Source organism: Necator americanus, chromosome X (assembly GCF_031761385.1).
Source record: "Necator americanus strain Aroian chromosome X, whole genome shotgun sequence".
Taxonomy (NCBI): Eukaryota; Metazoa; Nematoda; class Chromadorea; order Rhabditida; family Ancylostomatidae; genus Necator; species Necator americanus.
In genome coordinates, this window is record NC_087376.1 from 34,655,622 (window position 1) to 34,672,624 (window position 17,003).

At 40.7% G+C, this 17,003-nt stretch overlaps 1 protein-coding gene across 2 annotated transcripts; it reads left to right on the forward strand.

Moving 5' to 3' along the window:
• Positions 1-530: 530 nt before the first annotated feature.
• RB195_026325 (uncharacterized protein) lies at positions 531-14,563 on the forward strand (the record flags this gene model as incomplete). 2 transcript variants are annotated; one of them, XM_064214829.1, is made up of 4 exons in its annotated part: positions 531-579; positions 3,139-3,287; positions 9,114-9,241; positions 14,422-14,563. In XM_064214829.1, 4 exons carry the CDS (start codon positions 531-533, stop codon positions 14,561-14,563), a joined length of 468 nt encoding a protein of 155 aa, XP_064070710.1. The 2 variants fall into 2 exon arrangements, with proteins under 2 accessions (XP_064070710.1, XP_064070711.1); XM_064214830.1 differs by lacking the exon at positions 531-579 and adding an exon at positions 3,043-3,082.
• Between the last annotated feature and the right edge of the window lie 2,440 nt (positions 14,564-17,003).

The window sequence follows — 17,003 nt, forward strand, 5'->3', positions numbered from 1 at the left end:
CTCTCCATTACCTCTCTGGCAGACCCACAAGTCACTGATTTTGTAGGGGCGACGCAGGTTTTGTGCTTGCGAAGCTACATTGAACAATGAAAATCACTGAATACATTACTGAGTAATGTATTCAGTGATCTTCATTGTTCAATGTAGCCCATTCGAAGTAAAAGACAGCCTCCTCATGAAATTATGGATGTACAGAAACAACGGCTCGAAATTCCATACGAGCCAGCATTAATTCTATTTATATAAGAGGGCGCTCACAATTAACTGTAGAATATATCAGAATATACGCATACATAGTATTTGATAGATATTCGGAGATTTGTCTTGGAATCATATACGCCTTGGATTTTTATGTCAAACCTCCGACCTCTGTTCTTTCTTGCCTTTTCACAGGGTTTTTCGCACTATCCTGCGATTCCACACGTCACACCGCGTTGCAACATGCTGCGATGTGTGGGGCACAACGTCAAGGAGTAATTACAATAGTTTGGCGATAGTTCTGCACTTCACACCCGACTCTCATTTTGTTGATGGCGGCTAGGGTTGAGAAACAGGGTATTGAACGAGGACTGTGGACAAGTCAGTTTGATGAAAGATCGAAGAAGAGAGCCTTCTGAAATGATGGAGTCAGTATAAACGGGAGATATCAGATCATGAAGTTTATAGTGAGCATAGAAGAGCATCGGGAAACACTACTTGAAATTGCACAGCTACCGTCTCTACAGGGTACAACCTTTTTGTCGTGTGAAGAACCTAGTGGGCAAGAAGAAGTTAATGTCAAAATCCGCAGGGGTGCCTTCCTAACATTGCGAAAACATGCTAGAAGATTTTCACTGTTGATGTCCCCTACAACATGTACAATCGTCACCATCTGATTAATTTTGGCAGCAAGTCATCTAGAAAGCTTTGCGTTCGCGGAGAACCCAGTTTCCGAAGTCTGCCATGAGGGAAGATCCCGGTGGTGTTCATGGGCAAGAACGTGGAACTGAATTCGTATACCTCTTCTGATAATCAGTGATCTTGGAGATCGAAACGTCCATTATAGGAACTGTTGTCTTTTCACGTAATCTGCAGCAGTCGCATTATTGCGGCGACTCAATTCTATTGCTTCTAATTTCAACTCTCAACAATATAATTCCCAAAAATCATATAGAAAAAGCCAGCAGGGGAGGTTTCGGAACGCATGATAAACTATGAAATACCTGGCTTTGAAGCTTACGAATGTGAGGGGTAAGTGTCTCCGACCAAGTTTGACACACACTTAGCAGAGAAAGCACAAACATGAACACTGATGAAATGATGATTTTGGGGAGAAAGCTACTGGAAGAGTGATATTGCTGTGCTAAAGAAATAGGAGCACCAAGAGCAATAGAACCTAGAATGAAATACAACATCTTGGAAATCGCCGAAAACAAGGGAAGCTTGTTTGCCACAGAAGTTCGATCAGTGGAAATTTAACAGTCTTAGTTTCGATGTCCCAAAGTTTGAGAAGATAACTTAAATGGAAGAAAATCGTTGTTACAACTCCTGGACGTAATGACTTTCATGCGCTGCAGTTTGCATCCAGTATAACTATGAGAAGTAGCGACGCTTTCTTCACTTGCCTACTACGTTTTCGCATTCGATTCGACATTCAAATAAAAACACCGAAAAGTCGTAGGTTTTGGACCAGGAAGTCAAAGTCTAGCACATTAATCAATTTATGGACTTTGACATTTGAACAGCCCTGACTAAATGCATGTGTTTAGGTGGGATTAACAGATTTAAATTAACACCGTCACATTCATATTAACTAAACTAGTGTTGGGAACACACAATTATCTCCAACTCAAAGTCATCCCTTATTTCAGCTCGGAGACAGCGCGGATTTGTATGAGGATCGCCAGATTGGCGAGCACTGACACATCCCCAATTGTCGATAGAAGGTCATCATGCCTGCGGCAGCAGATGGACACACAATGAATGCCCGCCCTCCGAGCATGACCCACCATAAAAACACGTTTGCATGAAACTCGCCTCTGTTCGACATGTTCTCTCTATTCAGTCTACTCTTCCTCTTGGAATCACATGCAAAGCGGGTTCATCTATCTTTTTGTTTTTTTAGTTCTTTTTTTTTCGGAAATCACTCCAAGTGCTACTCTAGCCAGTTGAGCACCTTCGTTTCTAATTCGTCTTAATTTTCGTTCATGAAATATTAAATACGTACTGTCACATGTTATAATAAAATAGAATATTTACCCATTACAAGTCCCGCAGTCCAGTTTTGTGATCCATTTGAGACTAAATAAGCCGATGTCTGCACTTCTAGAAATTTACTACCGTTGTCTTTCCTATACTACATCCCTCCATACTTCACTTAGCACCATTGCTTGACTATGACTAGTATTAGACTATTATTTCTTCTATCTAACTCCAGTTTGCTCCGTAGGAATTCTTTTTTTTTGAACCTTGTTTTGTTGCTGCGCCGTCTGAGATGCCGAGATGGCACTCAGCTGGGGGAGGTAGTGGGTTTTGCCTCCGTGTCGTGGAGACAGTTTTAGTGCATTGTTTCTTTCAAATCATCCTTCATTAGTTCTTATTTCTTTTCAGAAATACTTCATTTGCGTAACTGCAACTTTTAACTCTAGCCACAACTTTTCCTCGTGTGAGTAAGGGTGCAATTTCTTAGTTTTGTAATGAAAAGAAAGTTTTACTCTTATTTTTAAATCTCGCTTCTCTTATGAACTTCGATAGGTGAGGATTCAACCGATTGCAGTAACACTTAAGGTTCTGCGATCTTTATTGTGGATTTGTACTTGTTTGTGAACAGGCACATATCCGGAATCCGCATGCACTTATTTGCACCTCGTATTGATTGCACAATGAATTCGACGTCCCTCTAGGTACCCTCCTAACACCTATGCACTAATGGAATAGTGACAGTGGGCTATGTTGCTGTGTAGATCGCTCCAAAATCGTTCTAGATCCAGTGTATTTTTCCTTTTTCTTTTCTTTTTTCTTTAGCAATTTCCAATGGATGGAGGAAATTCGGTCTAACTCTAGATGTTCTGCCCTATGTTGGCAATGATTTATCGTCGAGATGGCTAGTTGATGTGTGGGTACGTAGAGAGGAACAGTCACCAATGGCAGTGTTTCCAGGATCGATGGCAGGTCACGTCGCGAGACACGCCGAAATGGATGACACTGTCGCGTTGTCGAGCAGTTGCCATACAACGCCGCGTAGCTTCTCATGGACACGCACCGCCCGACATCCGGCTGCGATGGACGCCCGATTCGCTCGTAGCCGGGTAGGTAATTGTGTTGCCGCATTTTAGTATTGGTTTCTTTCCATGTAGTTGATTTTTTCTTTGCTTCTAGAAACGTTTATAATAGCGATTTTCACCATTAACTGCGGTTTCTGCATTATATGTGCATAGTACCGTATCCAATTTACTTGCTACGCTTTTCTTGAACGAATATGTTTTTTGTGGCTATATCATATTCGGTGTGGCTTTTATCGGATCCGGAGTGGATCTCTACTCACCTTCAATCTATTCATTTCTGCTAGAGTGAAGAGTCAACAAGTCTGACTTACTACTCCTTTTCCCCTTCCCACATCATATCTGCAGAGATATCCGTTAGTATCCTCTGTTAGTTGCTCACACCCCTAATTCTACTTCAACTTTTTAAATTGAACTTTGAATTTTACATAATTGAAAAATATGCTTTTCTCGAGTTTCTCGGGCACTCAACTGCGCTTTTATTTCTGTAAGCTCTATCTTCCTTTCCTTCTTTTAGTGATTTCATCCTACATGTCATAGATTTTCTAAGACTAGTGCTTAGGTTTTAGGGCCCCAACTTAGTTATTTACTTCAAGAAATAAGAGCGGGGTTGAGTGCCCCCCTGCAGCTACACTTTCCCTCCACGAAGACTTGCTAAAGATCTATCATCTTCCGGTGACACTTTACTCGTTCCTTCGTGAATTTTTTCACGGTCTTTTTTCTTTTTGGATTTTTCTCGTAAAAAAAATCTCAGGTGATACAGTTTACTTGTTGTTTGCTTTTTTTTTTGGTACCAGTTACAAGTTGAAGTCGAAATCGCTCGCCCTTCTACGTCCACATGTCCTCTGAAATTCTCAAAGAAACTCTTATGCAGTATCTTTAAGGAAATATTATGTGCGTGTTGCGATCCATAGCGGAGTGTGTGTGTGGTGCGCTCGTGTGTGATGTGGTTGCCTTTAGTGCGCGTGTGCGGTGGTGGGGTGGGTACCTTTCACATAACCTTTTTGGAACACGATAATTTTATACGCAAAACTTTGTGGTATTGATGAACTCACACTGCAAGAAGAAGAAATAACCCTTAGGAACAATTTTGGTCCATGCAATAAATAGAAATAGCAATACTTTCTAAGAGCAGAGTTAAGGCATTCTTTTTTGATAACACAAGTGACAAAGTTCTTCCAGATGAGTAGGGAAGGTTTACTCAAAACAACAAACTGGAGAATATGTTGGAAATGGCTAATATAGCACATTACATCCGAACTCATCTTGGTATGTTGATAGTACTAATAATGGACTTTTGAGTCAACGGCAACAGGCCCAAAACAGCTTCCTCTTCCTTTTCCTCTGTGTTCGTTGTGGAGAAAGTGCAATTAGCGGGGCAGGATTATACACTGACAATTGATAGTCCTCAATGAAGTTAGTGAACAACTGACTGATCACAATAACGTAATTCTCGTCACTCTAACACACGGGATTTTCGCAAAAATCTGACCTGATGATATTTTGGATGCTTTCTGATCTACTTACTGCTGTCCCGAAGCAGTGCAATTAATCTTCATTCCAAATTCAACACTGATTCGTGCATCTCTCCTTTGTGGATGCAGTACTAGAGCTCGCGTCCAATATATTTGTTCTTGGTAGAATAGGTGCGATTGTAATGAAACCGTGGACCTCCTCTTTTTCCGACCATGCTACGCAATACTATTTTGTTCTTGCGCAAGGACATTGTTGTTTGTGGAACATACCCCTTGTGGAATAAACACTTAGTGCTTAAATATGTGAATATACATATTCTTCGCTGCGCTGCGTGAAACATTGATCGGGGACAAATTCTTATTGGATACCAGCATATCTAACCCAGGCAAATCCACTCACCAGAGCGCATTATCGCGTTATCCAGTTCTATAGATGATAATGGATACGGGTTAATACCTCACCATGCAACTCCTTATGCGTTATAAGTGTGCCCAAAAAAGCACTACCAACTACCAAATGCATGCACACGTGGATTCATTGTCGACTCCAACCGAATCCTGGGTAGCCTGTGTTGAAGCTCGTCCCATGGGAATGGTGCGGTAGCAGGCGGATTTCCAGGTGCACGCAATTGTGTTTAAAAAAACAGTAATCTATAGTCGTGGTCTACCAGTCCACCCTAATTAAACGTCGGTTTCGGCTGAACACATAATAATTCATTGCCAACAGGCATGTTCTGTTGGGACCGACTGTACACATGTGCACACACCAAGCACGTATTGCAAGATTTTCACATGCAGCGGACGGCTATCGGAAGACCTATCTCCACTACTGATTGACCATCACGGTACCATCATCCATCACTATTTCACTTCTTATATTTGTAGTACTTATAATACATCAACGAAATAATAGCACACTTTCCGTCAGTAGTGACTTTGTTCGTACATCGAGAATTGCAAGTGTTCTCCAATATTTTGTCTGCTGTACAATGTCTAGGAGGTAGAAATAGGTTCTGAAGTACTTTATGCTGCGATTTTCCCACCATTGTCGAGAGGGCATATGTGAAACGAACTGTAGCAGTTGATCACATCAAGCAAAGAGTGCAGAATCAAGTCTCTTCGAGTGCATGTGAAGTATGTGTATCTCTGAGGATACGCTCTCTGACTGGGCTGTTTTTTGGCGCTACAATTACGAATGCTAGTTGAAGCGCAGCCCTATCTAAGTAAATAAGCGATGCTCCGCTGTACTATTGATTTTCACGACAATTAGAATGGCAAGATGACAACACCCGCCATTGCGCACGAAATTCCATCGCTAAGGCTGAGATCAAATCCCATTAATTTTTGCAGCCATCACTTCAAACTTGTCTGCAATCCGATCTTTTCACCTGTGTACCTTATTCCTGGCCTTATTTGTTGGCTAGTTGGCCCCAAAACGAACTCGAAGCGTTTCAGACTGATAAATTTAATGTCCATTTCAGTGGACCACTTCAGAGTTTTTAATGAATTAACATTGCTCTGTATTCTATTTCACTGCGCCTTTCTGAAGGACAACAAGACATGTGTCCTGTTTGGGAGCTATACTTTGTATTCACTAATACATGGCTAATCGAGCTGCAGCAAGTAGCTTTAAAAGTCGTTAAATGTGATGAAAAAGTTGCACGAGGCTTCGAGTTTCTGCTTTAATTGAGCTTCCCACTTTATACCATTTTAGGTTTTCTGAGTTACTCTTAGTTATGGTAAATCTGAACCATCCTTAATTTCATTTTTAAGGATGATATTCGGAATCTCAGTTCTTTTGGAAAGGAATAATTATCGAACTCTTCTAACTAAAATGTCATTACCCTCCCATTGCTTTGTCAATTTGTGAGGGCACATCGTATTCTTGATTTGTAACTGGAACTCAAAAGGCTATTATAAACATTATAATTGTATATATGACTTAAAAGCGCGCGAGCAAAAATTGGGATTTTTCCCATTCCAAAAAAGGGACAGCGTTTTAAAAGAATCTAAAAAATCAAAAAATACTAGGATAGCGGGACTAAAAGAACCTTTGTGTGCAAAATTTCTCCTTTCCGGACCATCTGGTTTTCTCAAAATTTAGATGGGACGAATCCTATCCGACGGTTTTCACAACAAAATGTTGGGGTTTCTATACTGTCTTATTCCTGAAAATAAATACAATAGTTTGCTCTTATGTAATCATTTAATATTATTTGCTGTTTTGTTTTGCTGTTATTTACTAATTTTTTTACTTTATAATGTACGCAATTATCTAATATTACGTAATATTTCGTCTTGGTTATCATGTCGCATCTACAACCACCGATGGGAAAATCCCATCACACGTTTGGCCCTGGGTCAGAGGGTTATCTCGTCGATTTGTACATTTTCCAAGAGAGCATTTAAATCTAATATTTCTGATGTTTGTGGGGAGCGATTAAAAGTATAAGTATGAGTACAGGGTAGCAAAACGTAAGATCCAGGAGCTTGATCGCATGAACTATTATAATTTATGTTTCCTTAGGTAAGCTTCTCTGAAAACATCCTTTGTTAGTAATTGAAAGATAAAAAAGCCCAGGAGTTGTTCGGTGGTAGTTTGGCTGAGGGAGAAGAGTGACTAGGGTAACGAAATTTCTTTTCTTTCTCACTTAGAAATATTTCTTTGAATTCTAAAATCTACCCAGACATTCCTATACATCAGCACAGTAGTGAACAGTAACTACTGCGTTATTGGTGCTAGGAGAATGAACAAAAAGATCAGTTAAATCTATAACAACAAATCGATGAGAAATTCGCCTTACAATTTCGCATAGGTATCCTACCTGCTCTACAGTGGACGCAGCATCAGAATGCATAGGTGGCCCAGTAACTTGGATGTTTTGTATTTGAGCAGCTGTCTGCATGCATGTTTCCAGTCTTTGAAAGATTCAGCAAACATGATGAGAGTAACGACAGGGGTGTAGGCATACGGAGATGTACATTTGGGTCCATGCAGTGTCACGACTATAAAACGGTTCATAGGGTTTCATTTACTTAAAGACAGCATACCACGAATCTGATGTAGTGAGGGAAACTGCTGGACAAGGTAGGGATGGGATTGTAGATTGCCGGATCCGGCGTGATTCCGCTTATCTCTCCCTAATCATTTAAAAAAATGGCGTCAAAGACTCCGTTTTTCACGACGATTTCAGTTGCAGTGCGCCACCATTGTACATGTGCCGCATCCAGCTGCGCAGCGGTCGAAAGCCGGTGGGTTTTCTTCGACTACCTATTCAAGTGGAACCAATGAATAGGTTGCTGAGGGGACTGGAAGGTATGCATAGAGGAGCGTTTTGACGTTTCCCTTAGAAACTGAAGCGGTTCCCACGCCGTTTTCAGAACGTTTAAAGGCATCACCTTACGAATCTGAGGTGGTACGGATTTCAGGTGGAGTATTCGTATACGGGATCGTAGATTGTGAAGAGAAAGGTGATTTCGTTCATTTCTTCCTAATTGTCGTAAAAAACTGCCCGGAAGATGCGGCTTTGAGCGTTCCGGCGCGCTACTTTCTACAACGAGTTCGATTGGAGCGTGCCAGCCTTGTGCACGCACAGCATCTTCTGGGTCGTTTTTTTACGGCAATTAGGAAGAAATGGACAGAATCACCACCCTCTCCATAATCTACTATGCCGTATACGAACACTCCACCTGAATCCAATTTGTACCACCTCAGATTCGTGGGGTGATGCCTTTAAGGAAGGATGAGCGGAACCACTCTTGATCTCGCAATCTGCAACCCCATCTCCAGCATTTCCTGCCGATTCCCTCATCACGTCAGATTCGTGATATGCCGTTCGTTTGAAAATCGTTTGGAATTACTGAACAATGCTGGAGGCAGAATAATATCGTTGCTTCTAACTATAAAATTCCTGGACCAATCGCAGTGGGACCCTTCTCCCCCTCTCTTTTTGGAATTTCAGACACACACACCGTGATGCTGCAGGTCTTTTCTTACCCTTTTACCTCTACCACCAATTTATTCTCAACTTGCTCCTTACCTGTTTATTTTCTCCGTTCTTGTTCTCACACCCCTGCCTTTTGCATGCATCAACATGCCGTTTCAGTTGTTCCTCGAATTGATTCTCTCCGTAGTAAAAAAAGGAGATATAGGTGGATTTCTGTACTACTAGACGCACGAACAAGTATCCCAAATGTAATATTTTGAATATTCCGTCTCTTAATTGTGAGTTAAATAAATATCACAATATCACACAATAAATATCACAAGAGACATAAAGAGAATTTACACTACATTGAGGGGTTTCGAAGAAATCTAACCCAAGGAGTCTTAAGAAGTTTCAACATTTGGAACAAAGGTCACATCTACAATTTTTAGAGTGTGACCCGACCAAGAACATCTACAGAGGATGGTGATGAAAAGAAAGAAATGGCTGCAGCTGCTTTCCGCGAGTGGCTAAAGCGTAAAGCCTCGGAACCCAACACGCCTCGTGCATCACCTTCTAGGTATTCATTTTATCAAAATGCTCTTTTTGTTCTTAGTGCTGTTTTTCTGAAGAAATCTGCTTAGTCCCCCTACGTCCCTCAAAGGCCAACTGAACTTAGATTATAGGATTAGCATGGACGGTATTGGTGAACTCTCGATTGATTTGTGGCCAAACTATAATTCTGCATAAATGCCGTATGTTCCTTGAGATCTGTGGAAAGCGCATGAGTACAAACCAGTGTTTCGAACATTAATCAGTCTTTGACAGTCAAATCAACTACTTTTACGTTTCAATAATACCGTTTCGTTTCGATGTATACCAACTCACAATTAACGAACTCGATCATCGTGAAAATCTTGAGATGTTTTCATTGTTTTGGCGAACCTAGCTACGCCATATCATGCAGGGTAGAACAAGAGCATAAAGGCTCGCTACACGTAAGTTCTTGCAGGTCAACGCGTTTGGAGAAAAACTGTTGTGACGGGTTTACAAAACCGTCTAGAGTATAAGGTGTGGAGTAAATTAATTACTTCACCATGTTTCGGTCTATTTTCTATATATATATATATATATATATATATATATATATATATATATATATATATATATATATACTAGTTTTCTCGGCTCATGTTTTGGTCTAGTTCATGTACGCTACATTGAACTTTTTCCTGATTTTTCGCTAAGTAAATGTGCGTTCGATGTACTTCTTTTGTAGTGCTGTTATTTGGAGACCAATCTCTTCTATTTTGGGTTTACTTCAATATTGAAATGTTATGCAATGCCTTTAAACACTAAACTGATATCGTGTGGAAACCTAGTGGAAGCATTGATTTTGGGTGTAGATAACAAAAAATGAACGTGCTCATGCTCAATTCCCCTTAATCGTTCTGAAAAATGGCGTGGGAAACGGCGTTTGTTCCCACAAGATACGTAAAAACGCTCCACCCTTGCTCTGCGTCTACGACTGAGCGGTCGATGGATCAATGAGATAACCTCTTCACCAACCTATTCAAGTAAAATCAATGAGCAGGGGGCTGCTAAGTGGACCGAAGCGTGTGCGAGGGAATGCGTTCTAACGCAGCTCGTAGGAGCTGGCTTTAAACAAACCTAGTTTCTTCTGTAGTGATAAACAATATTGAACAGAAGTAGCATTGAAGTAATGTAAGATTTTAAAATTACTTGGTGTATATCTCCGGTTACAAATGAAATAATATCGTACCAAGTAGACAGAGGAGATTATGAATTTTACCGTTGTTGTTTGTAAAGAGAAAAACAGTTTCCACTCCCCAAAAGCAAACCAATTCTTTGAGACTCTGCGAAATTTCCTTCTCCGATTTTCTTTTCATTTGCCATAATCAAGAACTATTTATGCAATGCTATCCTTTCTATCAATCAATCATTTGTAATATTTAATTTTAGGAGTTTAGCGAAAAATGGTCCCAGACAACCATAAGATATGATAACTTCCAAACAAGTGCACAGTCGATGGTTCGGAACTGCCCAGAACCGACCAACCCTTTCATCCCTTTGAGATCGATAAATTGGAATCAAGTTTGTTGGGAAGATAACTACGCCGACTTAGTACACTGGCTGTTACTGGAAAATTAGTTGCATATGTCGCATACACGTTCGCCAACACCTTCGAATTTGAATCGAAGTTGATCGTGTTGATGCTCCCTCACAGGATTGGATAGCGCCATGCACTTTATCCTATATGTATAAAGCAGTTTGAATGTTCTGCTAAGGCCGAACTTCAGAATTCTTGTGGTGTTCGCTTCTCTCACTTTCAATAAAAATTAGAAGTAGTAATATTTTGTTGTTTTGGTTGAGCTATAGCCTGATATTGACTTTTATAAACAACTAACTCTTCGGCATTATCGCCTTCGTCAAAGCGTGGAAAAATCAAAGCTATCAGTGATTCATTCTCTCAAGCGCCCTACAGAAAGCATTTAAACGCTTAGTAAACTCAAACAGAAACACATCGACTAGTGCTTGCCTCATTTGCTAGATTTAGTACATCCAATGGGCACTCATGAGGAGAATGTGTTACTTGATAAGCACGACATCTCGAAGATCCAATGTAGTGGATGGGCTAAAAAAGGTTCTGTCTACCATAGATATCTGATGATATGAGCAGAACGGTGCAGAGTTGTCTATGCAGAGCGGGTCTGCAGAGCGGGTCTACAGAACGACGGGTTGTAGAGATACTAACAGCAAACTTCAAGTGTCGGCTGCTACGTAATCTCGCATATGATCGACTCTGCACAACTCCCTGGTTTGCCCTTATGGCAGAGAGGGTGATTGCATGGTATCAGAAGTTCTGTATCGTATCACATTCAGACTGTGCTGTACGATTATATAAGGGAAACAGGACGCCCACTGTGTATTCGGGTCAAGCAGCATTTAGACGAACTCGCAAAATCTAAACTCTCCACCCCGCTCGGAAAACACTGTAGAATACATCATCCGAAATAGAGGTAAAAGTTACTATACTATCGTTCGAGTTCGAGACCATAGTACGCAGAACATTAAAGGCATTTTTGGATCACCGCCGAAAGTCCAAAATGAACAAGAAGGGTGATTGCATTGCGAACACAGATGGACCAGCCACATATGAAGATCAGCAGGTTTCGATCTGCGGGGCTGCCCTTCAGAGCCGTAAAAAAGACCATTGTGACTTGTAGTTGTGGTACGTATTGGTATGTTGTTTTACCAAATGTAACAGATGAAGTGAACACTAACCAGAGTGTTGCTGTTTGAGTTCACTTAGGGTTTGAGTGTGCTTTCTGGTAAGGCGCTAAGGGCGGATAAGGCGCTTGAAAGAATAAATCCCTGATGGCTTTGATTTTTCGAGGCTCTGAGGGTGATAACGGTGAAACGTTAGCTGTTAATAAAGGTCAATACCAATCTTAGCTACAGGTCAAACAAATTTATAAAAAGCTTCGTATTTAAAATGCCAAAATTCAGGGAGCAGTAGTAGCATTTTTTGTGAAATTGAACCCGTATTTTATCCAATAACGCTTTCTTCGTTATTTTCAGAAATTTCAACATTGAAAATTGACGAAGGATTTTATGGGTTTTCTTTTTCCTTAAATGCTTAAGTACTGCATTTAAAGAATATTCAAGATTGATTTTACATCTATATTTCTTCGATACCCCACAACACAAAATATTATTCGAAGTATGAGTTTCGCCCCTGTTCTCCGCAACAACTATCATAGAAAGATGTACTAACATGAAATGACGTAAATATCATCGTCGTACTGATAAAGGAAAGGTTCTACTTCAGATCGTGTTAGCAGTTGGCTACTTGAACAGTTTGCAGTTTTCCAATTTCTGAGGAATGGATGTTACCAGCCTGATAAGGGAAACATGCTGGGGAGTGCATAGGGTCGTCACGATTATGAAACAGTTCAGAACGTCTCAGTTACTTCTTGACAAATCTACTTGTAATTATTGCGCAGTACCACTAACCAATAACTGCGTTGATTCCAATTTTTCCGTACTCACACCAGCCCCATACTACGGAAATCTTCTCCGTGCTTTTTGGCCCCAGCCACTAACCTAACGACGTGCGACTAGTTTCACCCCATTTTAACTGTTCTTGGCGCCGCCACACCTATCTGATGCCATCGAACCCGTCCTGCTACCTTCTGAAATTTCGTGACACACATACCACTACCACCACGCCACACCTCACACGCGGCAGAATAAACCCGTTATTATATACCAATTTGAACGTCCGGCTCATGTCAGACTTCAGACTTTTGGTGGTGCTCCCTTCTTTCCCCTTCATTCATCAGTAAAAACGTAGAAGAGCACTTCCCGTAAACTTGCCATGGAAATAAATTTTTTTCGACCGATTTTTCTTTTCCTCTTTTTTGTAGAGACATACGCATCGATTTCATCGATGTCTTCTTGTAGTTTGCTATAAGAAGAAAATATTCCACACTTGATTTTACATCTATATTCCTTCGATACCTCAGAAATTTGAAAACATATTCCGAAATATTAGATAAAGCTTTCGTTTTTCTATCCAACAATTAAGATAGAATGGTATGCAGACGTAAAATGACATGTACGCGATCATTATACTGATAAAGATAAGAGTGCTACGTCAAATCATTTAACTATTATTAAAGCAGCTGTCTGCATGCATGTATCTACACTTTTAAGGATTCGGCAAACATGGTGAGCGTAATTACAGGCGAGTAGATATACGGAGGCGTTAGGGTGAATCCAGTAGTCACGGCCATAAAAAGGCTCACAGCATCTATTTATTTTCCAACAAAACCACTTGGAATTTTCGCGCGGTGCCTGTGTGCAACATTCCCGCTTATTTCAAATTCTGGCGTCGCACTTGTTCGGTACCGTGGAGTGCTACTCTGTGCTTTCTGGCAGCGACGCACCAACTCGACGCCGTCGGACCAGTGTCACTGGTCTCTGGAATTTCGTGACTGTCAGACAAGTGACAGAATAAGCCCGTTATTATATAGCATGATCATAATTACGTTATGGCAAAATCACTCCCGTTAAACGTAACATGGATCTGCTGGAGAGCTAAGATGGAGTTGTAGATTGTGAATCCGGGGTGATTAAAGGCATCACCCCACGAATCTGGAGTGGTACGGATTTCCGGTGGAGTATTCGTATACGGGATCGTAGATTATTGAGAGAAGGATGATTCCGTCCATTTCTTCCTAATTGCCGTAGAAAACGATCCGGAAGATACGACTTCGAGCGTTCCGGCGCACTATTTTCCACAAGGAGCTGGATTGGAGCGCGCCAGTATCGTGCGCGCGCATCTTCCGGCCGTTTTTTACGGCAATTAGGAAGAAATGGACGGAATCACACCCCTCTCCATAATCTACTATCCCGTGTACAAATACTCCACCTGAAATCCGCACCACCTCAGATTCGTGCTGCCTTTAAACCGATGTCTGATTTGCCAGGGGTCTTAATTGTTTATCCGCATTATGACTTCTCGAACTTTATAAAAATGATTAACTTCATCCATTAATAATAAATTGTCCTTCTTTCAAACAAAACCCTCACATCTTCCTAAGACTGGTCCTGCGAAGCAAAAATAGAGACTCCTGATTTCTAAATGAGCACATCAGTGAATGAGCAAATCGCGAATAGCAAATCTGTAGTCTACCATTCCAACATCATCAAATAAGGTGTTGCTGTTTTCAGGGAACAAATCTCTCTACACTTAAAGGAAGACGCAAGACATCGAATGTATAATAACTGGTTACATAGTCGACGGTTTGTGCAGTCACCACCGACAAACGGTGATACCACTCCTTCCTCGGAAAATGCCCAAAGGATATCATGAGTTCGTGATTTGCCTGACACTGTTTAGACAGTGATTGCCAGTTTATGCGCCTATTCATGATTTTCCGTGTTGTTGCTTTAGAAGATATGAACTCAAAGCTTTGACCCAGTCGCTAAGTTATCGTTATTTTGAGTCGGAACTATGCTGAAGTTACGTAATGATTGGTAATTGGTTATAATTGTGTTATGGGCTTCCTGTGATTCGATCACGATTATTGGCTACCATACGTGGCATTTTCATCACGACTTCAACTCCTGCCTTTCGCTTGTATTTATTATCATCTCCTTTTTTTTTTATTGTTTCGATCTGCATTATTACAAATGTGTCCAAATGAATCCAGTGATATCCTTTGTGTTTCACATATATGTTATATGCAACGTGATAGCCATAATCTATTAGCAAAGTCAGCCTGTCTATAAATTTCAGATGATAGGTGGCTACGGTGTAACCAAGTTGTTGATACCACTTATAAAATACCACTTATTTTCAGGGAACTTACGTCCTTCAGTTAGGTTGCTTGCAAATTTCGATGTGTTATAATGCAAACAATAAATGGAGGTAACCAATCTGGCTCAGCAGTTTCCCAAGAAAAGGATAATTCAATCTGTCAAGGATAACAATATTCGCGGCCATATTCAAGGTTGATTTTCATTCATCTGTGGCCTTGTTGCGAGCGATTCTGCGAAGTTACCCTTCCACTATGTGTATGAATATGGAGAACTTGTCAAATTATGTTAATCCTAATATTGTTGTGACCAAGAGATTGATGGACTAATAATAAGCACGAAATCGGACAGTGTGATGACTATTTGGAATAAAACTTTTGAACTGATCACTGCAATTCTAAGCGTTAGAGGCAGCGTATCACGAAATTGGACGAAATCTCTCAAGGACAATATAGGGCTCGGAATGTATATTATGAGCATGAACGTTTTTATTCATCGTCCTGAAAAAGACTAAGGAAATCTACGTTACTTTAGGGTTAATTGAGCGTGAACATGTTCATTCTCGTAATTTACTTCGAACCTTATACATATTTTCCGTAAGAGTTCACAACATCGTCAATGTCTCGATACGCTGCCTTTAAGAAACCGGAGCAAATAAAATTCACCGTCAACAGTGCGATAGCCAACTGTGGTTGCGGAAGGCTCAGCAGTAAAACATTTCTACCCGCAAAGAAATTATGGAAAGTTGGATAAAAAGCAATGAAATCTTTAAAGGGTGCTGCGGTGGGCAATAGCTAGGCCGAACGGCCCTATTTCAGCCATAAAAGACTTCCACCTTCGTACATCGACTTACTAGGTGCAATAGGAATGTTTAGCGTTTCGAAAAGTACTCAGTGTACTGTAATAGCGCTCTTCACTATATTCTTTGGATTAAAAACAGTTCTGTCGCTATCCTCCAACGTCGAGTTCAGAGGACTTTAATGTTGGATTCTGTCCAGTGGTAGATTAACTACCACTGATGGCGAGAAGTAGTTTTCATACACCACAGCGAAAACACGGAACAATCAACGCTAAACAAACAGAAATCAGATGGATCAGGATTGAACATAGGATTGATCAGCTAATTCGACGAGGCAACTCTTCACATCCAAAGGATAGCCAAATGAAACGGAAGGGATTCAGCAGTGAGGTCACCAGATATAACAACTTCATACATTCAATCAGTGATTAAATCTACTACACCAGCTTTTGTTTCATCAATCTTAAAGCTGTGAGAAGTATTCCTTGGCTACGCAAACGGATCAGTTAGGTGTTGCTGATCTATCAACATCATAAATTTCTTTAAAGACAGCATACCACGAATCTGAGGTGGTCACTATTGCTGCTACTTCCCCACTGTTTTCTGAATGCTTCGTCAATTCTGAGTCTTAGCCCAGGACTACGACTGCGTACACCGTGATCTTCAAGAAAAAAAAAAACGAAAAACTCGATTTAAATCATCAGAAAAATAACAATTTAGCGGCCATAACGCGGATCTTATTTTCATAATAAGAATTGGTTGTGAACAATGCACGCATACCCGGCGGCTCATTATTACATGTTCTTACATTACATGTTCTTGACACTACAGTGTTAACGAATCAGCTACTCCTATGCCGACAATGGCAAGGAGAATCAGCTTTGATAATCTCAAGTTCCTTTGCCCATCCTACACAGCAATGATACGTGAACGACCAAAACTGAACACGCTGCTCTATTTTCGGACTGATGATATTCCCTTTCGCGAACAGTTTGATGCAGTAGTGATTCAATCTTCAAGTACACATTTGTTTAACTTACTTAATCGACAGTTTGCTCTGACGCAGTTGTACGCATCATGCCGAGGCGTTCGTCCTTGAATACCCAACTTTTTAGATCTACATCTAATAGAGAATCCACTCATTCGTCACTTGTCACTGCCCCATAGCTTGCGAGGCATGGTGTCTCGCGTGAAA